General features: G+C 40.2%; 1 protein-coding gene across 1 annotated transcript in view; it reads right to left on the bottom strand.

Moving 5' to 3' along the window:
- The window catches only part of PKHD1 (PKHD1 ciliary IPT domain containing fibrocystin/polyductin), a 487,578-nt gene that overhangs the window by 370,107 nt on the left and 97,401 nt on the right, over positions 1-20,070 (bottom strand). The window contains exons 33-34 of the mRNA XM_077752866.1: positions 17,275-17,494; positions 10,934-11,084 (exon numbers count right to left, since the gene is read on the bottom strand). Coding sequence (XP_077608992.1) covers positions 10,934-11,084; positions 17,275-17,494 — 371 coding nt within the window. The remainder of the gene's footprint in view (positions 1-10,933; positions 11,085-17,274; positions 17,495-20,070) is intronic.

The following is a 20,070-nucleotide window of genomic DNA, read 5'->3' on the forward strand; positions in this document are numbered from 1 at the left end:
TAAATATCCATTAATCTTAGGAGGTTCCTAGCACTTAATTGGAAGCAAAGAAATACTTCACATTGATTCCTTCTGAGTTATAGCTGCCTCTTCCACCAAAAGGAGAATATGAAGAAACTAACTTAGTGGTTATCATATCCTAGAAAGGCCAGAAGTTCTTCTGGCAAATCAACAGAATCAAGAGATGCCTTTCCTTTTTTTGTTTGTTTTTAGTGGTTTTTAATGTATAAACTCCTATGAGCAACCAACTTGACAATAAACTATTTGTATATAAAAAAAACTAAGTTGTCCAAAGCCACCAATGAGTCAGCAAACAAACCAACTTGAACATTTCTGGTTCTTCATTCACCAAGCCTCAATGCCCTTGTAGAATCCAAAGAACCCTATTACGGGGCCATCCTGCCACCCAAAGCAATTTCTTAGCACCTAAATTTATCTGCAGGCTAGCTAAAAGTCTCATATTTGGAAAGTCTCAGAAGAAATCTAATCACTATATTCCCATAATCAGACCCAAAATGAGCCCATGTATTTTTGCATGTTATTAGGTTCCCTGAGAAAATTCCACACAGTATTTATTTAGACCAGAACGGTTTCCATTTACAAAGCTGTACTTTAGAAGGAAATAATCATGTCATGTCCCAATGGGACTACCCTCTGCCTATCATTAATAGAGTCATTTTCACAAGGCTAATAAAAGTCACTGTTTTCCAATGAGAACAGAAACTATTATTTTAAGATAAAAGTTAAGAACAAATTTACCTGAGATGATTCAAACTCCTGTATGGTAATATAATAATTACTCAGTGATATTATAATACCGAAGAATGATAAAAGGACTTTTTTTTCTTGGCTAAAATGTGATAGAGTCTTTGAAACCATAACCTCATTTGTTATTAAAATACCTTGGTGGAAAAGGAACAACAAGCAATGTCATGAACTCATTTAATAGAAAGAGTCCTTGAGAAACACAGAGGCACAATTAATTTGTTTGGGAGAATTTAAGCCTGCACGCAAGCCTGAATTCCCTCTTTTTAAAGAAAAAGCAAGAGAAAGAAGGCTTCAAAGTCTTGGGCTCAATGAAGTGGTAAGGCCTCTCTTCCGGTTATGTTCTGGTTAGGACACCACCACAATTAACAATGCCACAAATTGTGACATCTTACCTGTTCATAATGGTCTGCAGAATACTCACACACTCACTACCTTTCTTCATTGTATAGTCCCACTCTGTATCTAACCAGGGACAGTAATATCCAGCATGTGATGATGGTTTCCTATGAGTGAGACACTGTGCTAAGTGCTCTCCATGTTTGAAGTAGGAATTCACAGACAAGAAAGTTTGCGCAATGTTCTATACTAAGGAGAAGGATCCGCCTCAAGTCCAGTTTTTATTCATAGCTCAGGCTCATAACTATTATGGTATAATACATCTTGAACTCTCAGCTTCCTCCTCCTCCTACCCCCTTTATATGGATTGTCTTCCTCCCTCCTTCTAAAACCTAGACGTCAGATAGGATTAACCCTAACCAATGGAAAGGTTAAGTGACTTGCCACACACTCATAATCACACAGGACATTGCACGAACTACAAGCCAGACCCCAGAGTCCTGTCCAACCATGTGTCCCATTTGTCTCTGCCATCTGCCTTAACTATCCTGAGGAGGTAAAGTCACTCTCAGATGTGAAAGCATCTGCCTTCCCAACTCACCCTGCCCTCACAGTGTGTAACTGGTATACATTAGGGGTCTCACCGCACCCAGAAACTACAAGGGGTTCCAGAAGTTTTCTTCAGGTCAGGGAGGAATGGTTGAGTTCGTACACCTTAGGTCTCTGGCCTAACAACCAGCTCAGCCCTGCTTTCAGCAGCGCCTACCTCCACAGGCACACAAGCTCCATGATACACACTGAATACAATGTGGTTTGAAAGGAAGAAGAAGAATAGGAAGAGAAGGAGAAGGGAGGGGAGGGAGAGGAGAGGACAGGCGGCAGAGGAGGGGAGGGGAGGAAAACAGGAAGAGAAGAAAAGAAATAAGGAAGGAAAACCAAAAAGAGGAGAGAAGAAACAAAAGTGAAAAAGTGTTTTTGTATTTCAGTAAGAGGGGGAAAAAATCAAGTAGGAAATAGAAGGTCACTTCAAATTAGCCTCTATCTAGCTACACACATTATTTTATTAATAAAATTTGTCATATCACTGTATTACACCAATTTGCTAGGTGAATCCCCTTCAACCAAAATGAAGATTAAATTAAGCAGTATGGTTTTGCTTTCTTACTAGTTATCCAGTGCAGGTATATACTTTCATTCACCTGTCCATCAAAGAGGAATCCAATATGGATCCCACTCTCAGAGAATTTAGTGTCTAGTTGGGAGAAAAGACATTTTAATAAATATGTTTTAAATAACTTTAAAAGATAAATTCCTTAAGACAAGTATGATACAGTACTATGGGATTTCCCAAGAGGAAAACCCTTCAATTTTAAGGAAAATACAATCTCCCCGAGGAAAGTGTGCATTGAAGAGCCCAAGTAAAATTTAAAAATATAAGTATTGCCCAAAAGACGGTGGCGATTGGACCATTTGACATCAGAGTGGTCCGGGAGCTAGTTTGTGGTCACTAGAAGGGTGGATGTAATGAGAACCCTGTGGAGTCTTTGTCTTGTCAACTCAAGATAACACTCTTGAAGACCACAGCTTTGATCTTAGCACCTTTAACTGAGGAAACCATCCCCATCACTAGTGATGGTGAGTGTGGGCATGAGGAAAGTGCTACCCAGACATAATACACATCTGCATCCTTCTTTTCTCTTCCTACTTGTGAAATATACCAGCTGCCCGCATTTCCTTGCCGCCCCTCAACCCTACAAAATCTGGTTTTCCTCCCTACCAATGCCATCCTATGGCCTCACATGTTACTAAGGATCTCCTGATCATGGTATTTTTGACACATCTCATCACACCTTCCTTCAATCCCTCCCCTCTCCTGCCTTCCATGATGCTACAGCAAGAGCTTTCAAACATACGTTTAGCAATAGATACCTTCTTTCAACTGAGGTCTTAAGGCTCCAATTGATTGCCGTAACTTGAAAGTAACACCTGAACTCAAGTGGTGCAAGTCCTCAAGATTTGCTCTTTTTCAAGCTAGTTTTGGTTATTTATTGTGTTTCCATAAATTTTTGAATCAGCCTGGAAATTTCTACCAAAAAAAAGGGAACTTATTGGGATGTTTTATTGGAATTGCATTGACTCTAAATATTAATTTAGAACATATAACTGAACTGGAAACACATCTTAATATTATTGACAACTCCAATAATGGATCTCTTAATGTCTCGTCTAGTTTAGGTTCATTAATCTTAGATTTGTGGGTTTGTAATTTTCATCAAATTTTAAAAATTTTGGCCATTATTTTATTAAATTTTTTTCTTTCTTTTGTTTAATATAATTTATTGTCAAATTAGCTAACATACAGTGTATACGGTGCACTCTTGGCTTTGGGGGTAGATTCCTGTGATTCATCACTTACATAAAACATCCAGTGCTCATCCCAACAAGTGCCCTCCTCAATGCCCATCACCCATTTTCCCTGCCCCCCCCACTCCCTTCTACCCTCAGTTTGTTCTCTGTATTTAAAATCCTCTAGTGGTTTGCCTGCATATCTATTTTTTTTTATGTGTATTTATCTTTTTAAGAGAGAGAGAGAGAATGTGAGGAAAAGGACAGACAGACAGAGAGAGGATCCCAAGCTCTCTCCATGCTGTCAGCACACAGCCCAATGTGGGGCTAGATCTCAAGAACTGTGAGATCATGACCATTCTGAACTGAAATCAAGAGTCAGACACTTAAATGTCTGAGCCACCCAGGTGCCTCTCATTGAATATTTTTCTGTCCCTCCTATCTCTATCTCCTTTTCCATACCAGTTCCCTACATAAGCACCCTGAATTCTGATATCTGATTGTTTCTTCCAGTGAGATTGCTTCTCTCTATTTGGGTTCTATTTCCCAGTGCTGTGTTTGGAACTGTGCTCCCAGACAGAAAGCCACTCTTCACGTGTCTCCCTTCTCTCAAGGACCACAACCTTGTGCCATTATCCAATGCCCAAAATATATTTTGACAGGTTGTGTAGCTGCTTATAGAAGGAGCATAAGTCTAAAACTCATTACTCTCTTATGGCCAAAACCAGAAACCCTTCCATTCACATTTAAGAGCAATGCACTAAAAATCTGAGTGGAGGATCTCTGTAAGCAGAACTTCATGAGGCTTCCAAATATAAAAATCTGTGGATCTTTATTCTGGTTGAATCTCTCCAGAGAAGGATCTGTGTCTCCTTTCTAGAAGGAGGAGAAGTCAGGTTGCCAGAATTCCCAGCTGGGCAGAGGAAAGAATCTAGTGGGATCAGGGGAGGATGACCTCTCTCTAAAGAGTAAGCACACTTTCCATTCATCAGCTGGATTTCAATACTATCTTCCATCCCCGTCTCCTTACACTTGGTGTCAAGCACCTAATTAATATCTTACTAATTCAATTTGTGTACAAATTATGCCTCTGTATCCTGGAGAGAGGGGTAGGAATAGATGTCTGGTTGAGTTGGTGAGGAGCAGTTTTCTGGGGATCTTACCACTCTTCATAGGGTATTTCAAATACACCCCCCCACACACACACACAATTTTTAGCATTCTGCCTCATACAGATTTCCTGGTACTTACATTTCTCTAAACCTAAAGCTTTTTTAGTGTTCTTTGGGACAAATCGTCTTTTTATCTAAGTTTCCCTTTCCAGGAACTTAAATCAGATGTGCCTCTCTTATTTACCTTTCATCTTCATATAATATTTGTATTTGTGTTACAAATACATTATTTTATCAAAGAAGAGATTTATGGCTCTGTTTCTTGTTCTCTTTTTAATATACCTACTTAAAACAGGTTCCTGAATGGTTAAGAATCCATTCTTATTTATAGTAAGCTTCATGGCCATTTTTAACAATTTTTTATCTTTTTTTTTTTTGCTGTTTTGAGGGATATTGGTTCATGAATGTTTCTTGTATCCCATATCATCTCCATGACTGGATTTATTTTACAATTTGCCAAAGCACATCATTTTTCAGAGAGTGCACAAGGGTGATAAACTTTCTGAACTCTGTATAGCGTGTATGTCTTTATTTTGTCCTTACACCAAATAGTATTTGACTGCATATAGGATTCTAGGTTTAAAATCATTTCGCAGGTAACTTTAACAGCATTGTTTTCATGCTGTTTTTTTCACTGATATGGCAGATCAGATGTTCAGAGAAACCTCTTCCAGTTATCACAACTGAAATTGCTGGGTGAAACATCTGGATGAGTCAAGTGAACATAACGGAATTCCTTCAAGGCAGAAATGGGGAGAATGCTGGTGTTCCTGCCTTTCCCTCCTTCCCTGGAGTTTCAATGTTGCTGGGTTGGACGGAGTTTAACTGGGGTCCTAACATCCATAGTAGACCAAACCCAAAACAAATAATCCTCTCTGTTTTATGAGCAGCACTTAAGACTTCAACTTGAGAGGCACAATTCCAACCACTTCATGTACAAAGGGCAAGAGAGACAGAGGTAGGGAGGAGGGAGTGGTGAGAGGGGGGAGGAGGGATGGGGGAGGAGGGGAGGAGGGAGAGAGAAAAGAATTGTCAACCCAGCAATTCCCACAAGCAATCCCTTCATTACCCTGACTCAGTATCTGCCCTGGCCCAAGCTTGGAATTTCTCCCAGAACTCCATAGACGAGTATAGCTTATGTTTTATCAGTTCTCCCTAAACCTGCTTTGCTTTGTGTTTGTTCTACTGTGGCTTCTCAACCCACCAAACCCAATCCGCTATTTGTCCTTCAGAAATCCCTCAAAACTGCTGGTTGTCTTAGAGCACCTTATGGCATTTTCCAGCATTCTTTCAATTCTTCGTTCTAATAGATTTTCTCTTGTTTCAGTGTATCACAGTAATACATAGTAGGTATAATTAATGCCTTGTGAAGAAAAGAAAAATGTACCTGAGCTGAAATGAAAAGAAGACCATGATATATTTATTCATTTGTAAATCCATTCAACCATTCCACAATTTTTAATGAGATCTGCAGTGTACTGACCTAGTTCGAAGCATTTGAAAACAGCAGTGGGAAAACAAAGTTCTATTCAAAGGAGCTTATACCCTAGAGTACCATTAGATTTAAAAAAAAAAAAAATACAGATTATGGGGTGCCTGTGTGGCTCAGTCTGTTAAGGGTCCAACTCTTGATTTCAGCTAAGATTGCGATCTCATGTTTTGTGAGTTACCACACTGGGCTCTGAGCAAATAGCGCCAAGCTTACAGGAGACTCTCCCTCTCTCTTGCCCCTCCCCTGTTCATACTCTCTTATTTCTCAAAAATAAATAATAAACTTTAAAAAACACAGGTTGAAGAACAAGATAGCAACTTTGTGTCAAAATGGGTGTGTACACCTGTGTGTGTGCTCATCTGTTTCCTTTCAGATAATAATCTTCAGGGGACAGGATTAGATAAGCAATATGTGATTTGGCTTGTTTCAACTATCCTTGTTTGCATTTCTATACTGTTCATTAATACAAGTGATTCAGTCTCTATTCTAAGCACTTGGGATATACCAGTGAGCAAAGCAGGCCAACATTTCTGCCTTCTGGGAGATCACAGTCTAGCAAGAGAAGTCAGACACTAAACAATAAACGTAATAAATTAGTAACTTACATAGCATATCAGCAGGTGATAAGGACTATAGGAAAATAGAACAGAGGAAGGGAAATTCCCAAGTATGATGTATGGAATGAGTGGCCCTGGGGCGCAGTTTTAAATAGAGTGGTAAGGGTAGACCTTGATGAGGAAGTAACACTTCAGCAAAAAGTTGAAATGAGAAGGTTGTATCTCAAAAATGAGGAAGAAGTGGGGCACCTGTGTGGCTGAGTCCGTTAGTGTCTGACTTCGGCTCAGGTCATGATCTCACAGTTCGTGGGTTCAAGCCCCGCGTTGGGCTCTGTGCTGACAGCTAGCTCAGAGCCTGGAGCCTGCTTTGGATTCTGTATCTCCCACTCTCTGACCCTCCCTTGCTCACCCAGTCTCTCTCTCTCTCTAAAAANAAGAAAGAAAGAATAAAGAAAGAAAATGAGGAGGAAGAGTATTCAAAGCAGAAGGGACAATCAGTGCAGATTTCAGTGTGCAGGCACGTCTGGCATGTTCCAGGAACTGCAAGGAGCCAGTGCGCTTGGAGCCGAGCAGGCAAAAATGACAGAAATGAGGAGTGAAGACAGAGAAGAACTGGAGGAGAGAGGTGGTGCAGAGAATGGCCCTTTAGCGCAATGTAAGAACTCAGCTTTTAATTGCAAGAGAATTTGGGAACCAATGGAAAGTTGGTGAGAAGAGTGAAATCATCTGACCTATTCTGAAATGATCTTGAGGGTCCCATTAAAACAGACTGAAGGGAAGCAAGGGTGGAAACAAGTGGACCAGTTGGGTGAATCTTGCAATATTCAGTCAAGTGTGATAGTGATGACAGCTGACTGGCTACAAAGTAGTCAGATTAAAGGTACAATCGACATAATCTCCTGATGGGTCTGATGTAGAATTTGGAGGTCCAAAAATGTCTCTATGGCCCGAGCAACTGAGAAGATCGAACTGCCACCAACTCAGTCCAGGACCATGGTGGGGAATGGGGGAGTAGCAGGGACAAGCCGTGACTGTTCGGATTTTAATTCAGAATCTGCGAGATTTGAGGAGCCACTTTTATATGCAAGTAAAGAGATTAATAGGCCCTACAGTTCAGGAATCTAAAGTTCAGGAGAGAGCTCTGGGATGAAGGGGAGATTACAACTGGGGCGTCATGTGCATGGATATATATATCTCTCTATATATATATCCAGAAATATATATATATTTGGAGATATATATATATATATGGAGAGATATATATATATTTCTGGACATATATNATAAATATATATAGCAAAAATTTGAAGGGATCATTTTGGAGAGTCAGCATGTCATTTTCTTACCTACATTTCCTTTTCCATATCTTTAAGCACTTTGACTAACCCAAGTTACCAAGTGCAGACTATCGTGTGTGTTCCTCCTCTCCATTCCCTCTACCACTTCCCTAGTTCAGTGCTCTCTTGACCATTTGAGAGGCTCCTGCCTCCCGTGGCTTGCTCAAGGTACCCCACACTCAGCAGCCATATCAATGTGACTAAAGGACACCTGTGATCATGCAGTGACTCCTCAAAGATTATCTGTCACCCGATGAATTCAAGAGCCAAACACTGAGCCTGCCGTCGCAATCCCAGCCCACCTTCCCAAACCTACAACTCACTAGCCCCCTTTACACACATTGTGTTCTTTGGACTATCCCTATAGGTTCTTGCCTCAGTGACTTGTGCATCCTGGTTCCTCTACCAGAAACACCTTCCCCTGACAACCCTGAATGCCTAAATCTTCAAGGCATGATACAAATGCCACCTACTTTGGCAGACCTGGGTGACTTCCCCATCTGGAAATAATCTTTCCCACCTCTGATTCCCCACTTGATGGAAGGAGAATAGCACGGCATGAGCAACATTTTCCTAAGTGAGAGCAGCAAACACATATGAACACAAGAGATTCTGAAAATAGGATGGTCCATTGACAAACAGATTTCGATAATACTCCACACAAAAACTCTCTCTCAGAAATTCACATTGTGTTCACATGTGAATGTTCTCAAAAGTCCTTTGGTATATATATGTAACTTCCTGTACCCCAGCTTCTGCAAATGTATTTGATCTTGCAACATTTTTATCACAAGATATTCGTTAACATTTTATGGAACATGTATTCCAAGGTTGTCATCTCATACTTCGAGCTGGAGACCTGAGTTCTAGTCCAAGTTCAGCACTCATCAGGACTGGTTTTCCCCAGATCTAGGTCCAGATAAGGTAATTGGATATGCCAACACAGGTGACATGTCACCCCCACACCTGAGCAGGGAAACCAGACATCCCAACATCTATAGAGTGACCGTGCATACCAGGAATGGAATCTCCTAGACACTGGCACTGGCCTAGTAGATTTTCACAGACAAGCCCCAGTGGTTCCTGAAGATTAAATGGCTTACTTCCCCCATAGTGATTTATGGCCATATGGCTATGATGCCAAATTACTAGGTGTGTGACCTTTGTCAGGTCACCTCCCTTTAAGGGCCTGTTGGCTCATCTCTTGAATGAGGGGGCTTGTCTGGATGGTACACAACATTCCAAGCAACTGTGATGAATCTACTCTATGTGCCCATCTTCGAGCCTCACCTACTTCCTGTATGGCCTCTCTTCCCATATTATTTTTTAACTCTTTCAGAGCACGGCAAAGAACCTTGAACATGGCTGGAATTTAATAAATATATGCTGCATAAATATTTAAAGAAGACTGAAGTATTTAAACCTCTAGAAAAAAGTCAAAATTACTCCTGGAGATGATGAAAAATTAAATGAAATCTAAGAAGCAAAACAATCTGGTCAGAGCAGCAGGCATCACAGAGAATAAGAGCATATAGTTTTCTAGCACAACTACTAACAAACCAACACACCAGTAACAGCTAACACTGGACATGTGTCAGGTGGGAGGAGCGGCTACAGGGGCTCACATGTTAGGATACGAACCTCCAACCAGTCCAGTTAGGTGGGTACTATTATTCTCCCCACTTTATAGATGAGAAAACTGAAGCACAGAGGAGTTAATCAACTTGTCTGAAGTCCACCAGGTGGCAAGTGATATGTTCAAACCCCCCCCAAGTCTAGCTCCAGAGCCCACGCTTATGCACTGAACAACTTGCCTCTCCCCATGATCTCACGGTTTGTGAGTTCGAGCCCAGGGTCGGGCTCAGAGCTGATAGCATGGAGCCTGTTGAGGATTCTCTCTCTCCCTCTCTCTATGCCTGCCCCTCCCCCCCCCACTTAAGCACTCTCTCTCAAAACAAATAAACATTAAAACAACAACAACAACAAAGAGCTATGCCTACAAACTCAGGAAGAATAGTTTGGGATTGGGAAGGTTTAACTGAAGCAGATTTCGATAGACAATCTCATGTAGTATGTGGCACATAATAGGAACTCCATAAATGTTTCTTCCAAATCAAAGAGACAAAAAGGAAAATCTAAGAATTGCTTTCATAATGAAAAAGGCACCTAAGGGAGTAGGTGTTCAATAAATATCATTTTTTTTTATCTGTGTATCGTGAGAAGCCCAGAGAATTGTAAAAGATTATCTATTTCCAAAGAGCCCTCAGCCTCTGACTTCAACTCTCAAAAACTCCCTGGGGAGCCTGTGGACACTCTGTCTCCCCCTTGGTGGGGACTCTTAACACATTCTTAGAGGGGCCATTTGGAAGAATGGTTTGGATGATTTCAAAACAGATAAATTAAGGTAAAGAGGCTAGACCAAATGCCCCCACAGTGCTTTCCAGTTCTAATTTCCATGTAATCACCTCAGAAGCTGAAGCTTCCACTCTGATCTCCACGGAACAGATGAACCGGATGGACCAGCAGACATTGCCATCCCACCAACTGAGGATGGCTGAGTGATTTGGAAACCTTCCAGAAGGGCCTGGTGAAACTGAGGGCCATTTATTTCATGAAGAAATAAACCACAGAGAACCCCTTTCAAACATGCATGCAGAGAGCAGGACAAAATGCTGAGGAGATTATCTGTTCAGAATTTGCTTTAAAAGAGCCCAGGCAGCACTCATTTATTTTTGAGAAAATATATGATTAACCATAGTTAACTACGAATTCAGATGTTGTGCATTAGACCAGCTTCTCAAAGTTTGAGAGCATTTAATATTATATATCGCTGCCATTTGGACTAAATTGTTTTTTTAATGTACACAATATTACAAATTTAATTTGAGCTGTTTGAATCAGTCTGTAAAAGAGATTTGATTATACCTGAGTGTTCTGGCCCCGGCTTTTCCATATCTCAGTAATCTTGGCGGTAATTGGCTGATTAGGCGTCTCACACTCCATCTTTGCCTCAGTTTCCATGGTAATGTTACAGGAGCTATTATAGATGAGAACTTCATCTCTTTCCACTTTAGGGCTGAAACGAGAGGGGAGGTTAAATGGGGTGTCATCAATCTTAATGAAATGCAATTATTTTTACTCTTATTAATCATTGCAAGCCATTAGCTTGTGGCAACTACAGGCCACCATTTGTCAAATTTTGCAAATTTCTGTAATTTTGTTTCCATTCTTTTATTGTTTATTTGTTTTCGTTTTATCTGCACACCCTGCAATGAAAATGCACATGGTAAATATCTTTCACTGAGGCCTTTCTCTTTTCCGAATCTATTAGGAACATTAGCAAAAGCTTTTCCAAAGCCCAACTTAACAAGCAATGTGCACACAATACTTCCACTGCCAAAAATGGAAGCAAATGTTGGGCAGAGGTGTTTTTTGTTTTTTTCTTCTTCTTCTTTTCCCCTTTCCTCTTTCTGTTCTTACTCACACTTAGTGTTGGGGGAGTGAATTGCCTGAATCCCCCCAGGGCAGATGGAGAAATTGGAAAACCCACACAACTGGCTAACTGGTCCCTAATTCCAACTGTGAAAAAATGAGCTCATTTAGGCTTTCAATTCCCTCTCCCCAGCTGATGGCAATGAGGCTCTGTTGCTAGCAGTGGAACATTAACTTAGTAAATTAATTAAACTTACTTAACAGCCCAGACTAAGGAGATTCGATATATGTGCCAGTTATACTACCAGCCACTCGCTTTAAAAGTCCTCTTGCTTTAAGGAGAGAAGCCAGACTGGATTTAAAATGAAAAACAGCAGTGTAGCGTTGCAGAAAGCCTAAAAATATGCCGTCTAGAGGAGGTGAAAGCATGGTTATTGCAGGCGATTGTCCCCAACAGGTGTGACATTTATTCAACAATAATCCTGGCTTTAGGCATTGTTGCAACTAACTCAAAGAGTATTAGTAACAATAATGCACGATGTCTTATACTTTTCAACAATTTCATTTGTATGATCTCATTTTGGCCAGTAAAGTAGAGAGAGGCATAAAGAACATAAGCCACACAGATCAGGAGATTCACAAAAAGCCAAACCTAACAGTACGGCAGCGCCAAGATGAGAACTCAGGTGTCCTGCCTCTTAGAGCAGTACTCTCAAGTTTTGAGATGCTGTTTAAACATCAGCGTGAAGAAGGATCTGTCTTCTTCATGGGAAGAAGGGAAGACCAGGAAGGGTCATGGAAAGAGCAAGCCACTGCCTGAGAAACTGTAAGTCATGTCAAACTGGAGCCTGTTTTCTCAAATCAATGTCAACATGGTTTCTTCCACAATTTGCTAGAAATAATGAAAAGGATAACTACCATATCTACTCAGTCTTCCCTTCTTCACAGTAAAATATTGCCAGCTTCACATTCACCCAAGTCATGACTTCCATACCCACCATGCTCTGGACCTACTCTAGATGGTCCATATTTTGACATCATGAGGCCCAAACCCATAGTTTGAGTTAACCACTGGGGCTGTGGTCTGTGCTTATCTGAGCCCTGCCTCCCATGGCATCTAACACTGTGCTTGTTTTCTAGCCCCACGCTTACATTAAGGCAGTGTTAAACTCAAAGTCTTGGATCCACAACTACCTGAGGATTTCACCATGTTGCATTTGTTCATGTGACTTCCTGAGAAGCACTGGTATGCAGAGGTTAGGCTTGGAAGCAAACCAGCTAGATTTGAATCCCCAAGCAGATATTTACCATCTCTAGGACATTGTGAGGACATTAGTCTCTAAGCTTTTGTTCCCATGTTTATAAAATGGAGTTATCATCATCAGGTACCTAATTTATAGAGGCGCTGAGGGGGAATGGGGTAAAATGCAGCCTACAAAATGATTTGCAAAGGATCCAGCACTCAGTGTTTGAGAAAGGTAACTCTTATTATAGTTTTTGGTGGTAGCGGTGTTGGCGATATTATTGTTGAAATGTAAATGTGGGAACTGACATTCATTATTGTTACATGTCTTCTCTCTGATTTGGACCCATTGCTCAAATGCATTTTGAACCTGGAGCCTGTCTTGTAACTCCAAATCCATTTAGCTGAGCTGTCATTCAGGGGTAGTCGGAGCCACAGTGTAAATACAGCATTTGCTCCTGAAGTGTCACTTGTTCTCAAAGATTCAGAAAAGTTATATAACTTTTAAATTAAAATGCTATGTAATATTTAGACAAATATGGAAACGTGGTAAAGTTCACATGGGTTTTCAAATAAAACACATGACTTCAAAGTCAGTATGTCAGGCCATTCAGCTTTGCAGCTAGAACCTTTCTTTTGCTACTCAGGGCAGAGGTTGGAGATGTTGAAATACTTGGAGAAACTCTCCCTATTTCCATCAGAAATCATGTACAAATACATCATAAAGGAAATAAATATGGTTTGCCACCCCATCATATTCATTATGAATCAATATCCAGATAGCTACAGATAGTCCTGGAGTTACAAAGGTGTGACTTGTGATTTTTTGACTCTATGATAGTTTGAAAGCAATACACAGTTAGTAGACACTGTGTTTAAAATTTTGAATTTGGATCTTTTCCTGGACTAGAGACATGTGGTAAAATCCTGTCTCATGATGCTAGGCAGCAGCAGCTCCCAGCCAGCCACACAATCACAAAGATAAGCAGCCGACACACTTACAGCCATCCTGTCCCCATACAGCCATTCTGTTTTTCATGCTTTAGCAGCTGATTAACTACAGGACAGATTCAACACTTTATTATAAAATGGGCTTCGTGGTAGGTGATTTTGCCCAACTGTAGGCTAATACAAGTGTTCTGAGCTGTTTAAGGTAGACTAGAATAAGTTATGATATTCCGTAGGTTAAATGTATTAAATGCATTTTCAACTTAGATTATTTTCAATCTATGATGGCTTTATTGGGTCATAACCCCATGGTTAAGTTGAGGGAGATCTGTACTTCTATTTCTGAAGGCTCACAAACAATATGATTAATAATTCATTCTAGAATTTTGTCAGGGATCACACAAGCTTAGTTGTCTAAATTTCCAGAATCCCCTTTTACCCTTTTTAGGGAAAGGGTATTGGCCCATCTCCCCTATCTGTTGTGTGGTCCCCTCTCATCTTCACTACCAGCAGCAGATCCTCAATTCTACAAGGAAGTAATTTGTACTCAGTGATGTATATGATCTGACATATAAACTTGAACTCAAGGAAAGGAGTGACTAATTTCCTATACAACCTTTTTTTTTTTTTTGGTCTTGAGCTTCTACCCTACATTGAGGCTTCTTCTGCCCTTTCTAGCATCTTCATCAGCAAAGACTGGAATAAAATGGAGTAAATCACCCAGCTCCCCTCTCATTCACCAGTGGTAATGCACGGTCTACCCTAATCATGTTCTTATTTCTCTGAGTTAAAATCATTTTTTTAATGTTTATTTTTTTCAGAGAGAAAGAGACAGAATGCAAGCAAGGAAACAGCAAAGAGAGAAGAAGACACAATCTGACACCAGCTGCACACTTTGAGCTGTCAGCATGGGGCCCGATGCAGGGCTCAAACTTACAAACCATGAGATCACGACCTGAGCCAAAGTCAGCCACTCAACCCACTGAGCCACCCAGGTGCCCCTAAGACCACTTTCTATTAGCTTAGACTTTTTTTTTTTTAACAAGCTTTAGATCATATTTCTTTTTGTATCTTTTTGTATTTTTCTCTTGTTATCCCCCCCACTAGAGATTATTTTTCATTAAATATCCGTCATCAAAATTAGCAGAGACACCAGGATATCAAAAATAGACCATTGGGGGCACCTAGATAGATCAGTTGGTTAAGTGTCTGATTTCAGCTCAGGTCATGATCTCACGGTTCATGAGTTCAAGCCCTGTATCAGGATCCACGCTGAGAAGGCAGATTCTGCTTGGGATTCTTTCTCTCTCTCTCCCTCCCCTCACTTGCTCTCAAAGCTGAACTTAGAACAAAATAGACTAACATTTACAAAATTTCAAAGTTTCCTAACAGCTACTATTCCATATTTTCTTCCACAATAATTCTATCAATTAAGTAGTACAATTGCCCACATATGAATATAAGTGTGTGTATATTATAGACATACATAGATGTAGACAACATAACATGTGCATGCAGATACAGGCACACACAAATATCTATTTTAAGAAATGAGACAAACAGTTTTGGTCCCAATGGTGTCAAAGAGATTTCTAGAACCTAATTTCCAGACTTCTAGTCTATGGCTCTTTCAGTTGGTCTGATCAGATCCCAAAGTAAGCAGGTAATCTTGCATACGCTCCCTAGGACAGGCAACAAAACAATTGCAGTGTTTGTGTCTCCCTCACTTCACCTGAAATTGCTTCCGGTGGTTCTAGAATATCATTGAACTTCAGCCCAGGCTCTCATCACTGATGCTGAGAGCATAGCATCAGGCCAAGTTTACTGTCATTCAGAGGCTTGGGTTCCAGTCCTGACACTACCAAGGCTGGACTGTGTGTTAATGTGTCCTGAGAATAGAATCTAAACTCTAATCTCTGTACTTTGGCCTCCAAGACCTTAAAAACCTCCCCAAGCTCATGTACAGAACTTTCTTTCCTTTTTACCCTACTCGTGTCTTTCTAGCCTCTGATACTTATGTGTTTTCTGGTTATTAAATTAGTACATGTTCACTGAAAAAAAACAACCCATAAATCTCAATAAACATAAGTAATACTCCAACCACCTAGGGCAGGCACACAGCATTTCAGACTACACCCTTCCAGTCTTTTTTCTAATCACCTGTTATATGCATGTATAAACACATATACTACATATACCTTTAAGATTAAATTGATATACTATTTTCTGACCTGTACTTTTTAGTTCCCAACATATTGTAGGCATCTCCCTCTCCAGTTAAATATTCTGCTTCATGATCTTTAAAGGTGTCTTAGCATATTAGTATTTGGATTCATTCTTTACTATTAAACACTTCATTCCCATTTTTTTGTTATAACTAAAACTTCAAAAAATGTAGTTTTTCATAAGTATTACATTTTTCTAACTGCTTCCTTAAAAATCCTAGAAGTGAAATTACTGGAACACAGCAAGTGAAAAATTATAAGGCTCTCAGTGCATATTGCCAAATATATCAATAGGAAGGGCATAACTTTTAACAGGGCCTAAGGCTCAGTTCCCTCAGAGACTTCCTGCAGTAGAGAAGGAGATAGAAGTACCTCAAAGGAGAACTCTGGGAAGTTGGTGAATTGGAGCCAGGACCTGAGACGTGCTGCTGGGTATCCAGCATTTCTGAGTCCTGAAATCCAGTCCCACCTGAGTGCAACCTCCAGTACTTTGTTTCCTATATGATCTAAACAGGGTTCTTCTCACTTTCTAGAAAGCAATCAGACCAGGAGTTTCCTCTCTTCCTCTGATGAACTTGAACTAAAACACAGGCTGTCTTAGGACATCACAACGTCAGAATGCCATGAAAAAGGCTCATGATCTCTTTCATTCTGGGTTATCAACCTTATTTAGTTTTATTTTTGAACAGGAAAATAGGTCTTTGTTAAACCATCAGGTATAAGCACTGTATCTTGATAAGAAATCAAGAAGAGCTCAGGGTAATACTCATGTGCAGGGAAATAACATGCTGCATGGAAAAAGAATGACTAGTGGAAATTAGGCTGTCCTGAGTCACCAACATGATCACACTTTTTCCTTCAATTTGCTTAGAAAAGGGGTCTTTACCTGGAAACTGGTGCTATTTCTTTGTTTTTTAAGTTCAAAAATTCTTTATAAGCTTATGGCTTCTAAATCCTAGATCTACAGTAATTCTGCCTGCACATCCCCCCTTCTTTTGAATAAACATTGTGCAATCTGCTGGATTTCTCTATGACTTTTTTTCATACTTGTGAATCTGTTTGGAAAGAAAAGAAAAAGGAAAGGGGAAAAGAGCCTTCTGTTTTTCATAATGTCTAATCTTTTTCCCCATTGGCATTCACCAGATGTTGCTTTGGATCGGAAGATAAATATTAAAATCTGAGCAAGAACAAAGCGAGCTGTTTACTGGGCAGATTTTTCAGATGTTCTCTGGAGCACTTGAAAAGACAGGAGATGCTTTGATATGCAGGCTGGCTGGAATCCACAATGGAACGGTCCCTTGAACAAGAGTGGTAGGCCCTGGAGGCCATGTCCATCCAGCCTGCAGCTCCGGATGGTTCCATCTGTCCGTTGGCCATGCATTTGTGGGGAAGGTCAGGGAGGGAGAGGACAGAGTTACCTGATGAAAAGGCCTGAGAACCGTGGAAACGCTGACTCTGTCCAATGATCTGGTGCCAAGAGACATTGGGGACTTTCTTCACAAATGTAGAGGTAAGGCCATGATTGGGGCAGTCTCTCTGTCCCCACAGTGACAGTCAAATCACACTGCACATAGGTGCAGCTGGAGGCTTCACAGCTCTCTTCCTCATGTTTCAGGTCACACAGGAAAGCTAAGGACACTGCAGGAAAAACCATTAGGTTAGGTAGTAACCACAAAAAGATCTGAAGGCCTCACACTGTCACATGAATACACTTCACATGTCCCTTGACCAATAGGAAAACTAAGTTATCAGTTTACTTTTCTTAAAAATGCACTATATGTTGGCACCTGGATGGCTCAATTGGTTAAGCGACTGACTTAGGCTCAGGTCATGATCTCATGGTTCATGAGTTCGAGCCCCATGTCCTGCTCCATATTGTGTTTCTGTCTCTCTCTTTGTCCCTCCCCAGCTCGTGCTGTCTCTCAAAAATTAACATTAAAAAAAATGCACTGTATGTACAAAATTACCTACAGAAGAATATAAGCTACATTTTTGTAAAATATGAATCATCATAAGAAAAACTCATATGGGGGCGCTTGGGGCTCAGTTGGTTAAGCATCCGACTCTTGACTTTGGCTCAGTTCATGCCCTCATGGTTTGAGGGTTCGAGCCCCGCATCAGGCTCTGTGCTGACAGCTCAGAGCCAGGAGCCTGCTTCACATTCTGCGTCTCCCTCTCTCTCTGCCCCTCCCACACACACGGTCTCTCTCCCTCTCAAAAATAAAGATTTTTTAAAAATTAAAAACTCATGAATCTACAAGACAACATAAGGTCTAAAATAGTTGTGAAGCCCTTGAATCTATGTGTCTCCATCAAGACCATCATCTTCCTCATCCTCGGAAACAGCCATTTGCATTTTTTAAATTGCTTTCTCATGTGGCTTTGTTTTTGTAAATGAGAGATTGTTGAGTTTTACTTGTTTTTGAATTTTATACAATACAGGACATGTTTTTGCACCTGCTTTTTTCCACTCAATATTTCCAAGATTTATCAGATTCCATATTATCACATGAAACATGAGAACACATTTTCAATACTGTTATGTATGGCCTGTGTGAAAGTACTACAGTGTATTATTCTCCTACCAATGGATTTCTGAGTATTTCCCAGCTTTTGCTACTACAAACACATACTAAGTTTCCTCTACGGTATGTGCCTTAAAGAAAACTGCCTGTTCATAAGGCAGGTACAAGTTCAACTTTACAAGATAGTGCCATATTATTTTCAAAGTGCCTGTGCCATTTTGTACTCCTACCAGCTATATTAGTGAGTTTCCATTATGCCACATAATACCACCACTTGGGAATATCAGACTCTTAATTTTGGCCAGTCCAGTACAAATACAATGGCATAGCATTACTATGTTAATTTGCATTTGCATCATTACTTTTTAAGTCACACAACTTTTTATATGTTTAGTAAGAACTCCTATTTATATCATTTGCCCTTTTTTATACTGGAATGTTTGTCTTTTTCTTATTGATTTGTGTTCTTTATGTATTTTCGGTACTAATCCTAGAAGGTACTATGGTTACGAATACCTTCTCCAAGTTTATGGCTAGCCTTTGCATTCTCGTGGTGGGATTTCTTGATTAACTGAAGTTCTTAATTTTTACTATTAATGTTTTATAAGGAATAAAAGCAATTCTTTGAAGCCCTGTGGCCCTTAAGCTATTTCTTTCTTGGGCATGAGATACAACATACAAAGCATCAACAAAATAGACCTGCATATAAATAGCCTTAAAGAGGAAAATAAGTCTTTACATGAGATAGTTTTGGAGCAGCTGTATTTGAAAACCTTAATACAGTGAAAAAGAACTAAAAGAAAAATCTCTCTAGCTTTCTACCTCTGCAGCAAAAAACCCCCCAAATGCAAGTATGCAATAAGTATTACCAGAGACCATGGGCTTGAACCCAAGCTGCCCTGCCTATGTCACAGTGCTGCATCCAGCAAGGGGTACATGAAATTAAGCACATGTAAGAATGTTTGTAGTTGTTCAATTCCATGCAAATATTATTATTGTTGCTGGTACATACCAAAGCACCAGACTCATAGTAGGTTCTGTGTATTTGCAATTAATTACAATTAAATCAGCTGACAGGAGGACTCTCCTGTGAGTGGACAAAACATTAGAACTTCCCAGTTAGTAAAGTCCTAGGGCAAATATAGGCTCAACACCTATAAAATAATGAACTCATTTTGGGTGATTAGGTGGATGCAAATTGACAAGGTGAATTAAGTGACGTTAATCACTTTAGCTGTTCATGCCTCATGGAAAAATTAGAGTTTCCATGAAGAAGTCATGCCATATAATTCAAGGTGTGAATGCAAGAAAGAGGAACATCAAAGATCTTGCTGAGCTTTTTATTTTTTTAATAGCTTATTGTCAAGTTGGTTTCCATATAACACCCAGTGCTCATCCCCACAAGTGCCCTCCTCCATGCCCATCACCCCCCTTCCCCTCCCTCCCACCCCCATCAGTTCTTAGTTTGCTGAGTTTTTTTTTTAAATATGAAGTATTAGTTTCATTGAGTGAGATGTTTTAGCCACCCATTATATGAAAAAGTAAAATTCTTCTTCGTTAGAAGTGTGGTTTGGGAAGAAAGGTAAACACAGAGGACACCAAAGGCAGCAAAAAGCATTTCCTGAGAGCCCCACCTTCACTGCCCCTGCCCCACTGATGAAAGCAAACACGTTGGCAAGCAAAACAATA

Source organism: Crocuta crocuta, unplaced genomic scaffold (assembly GCF_008692635.1).
Source record: "Crocuta crocuta isolate KB4526 unplaced genomic scaffold, BGI_CrCroc_1.0 scaffold291, whole genome shotgun sequence".
NCBI classification, from domain to species: domain Eukaryota; kingdom Metazoa; phylum Chordata; class Mammalia; order Carnivora; family Hyaenidae; genus Crocuta; species Crocuta crocuta.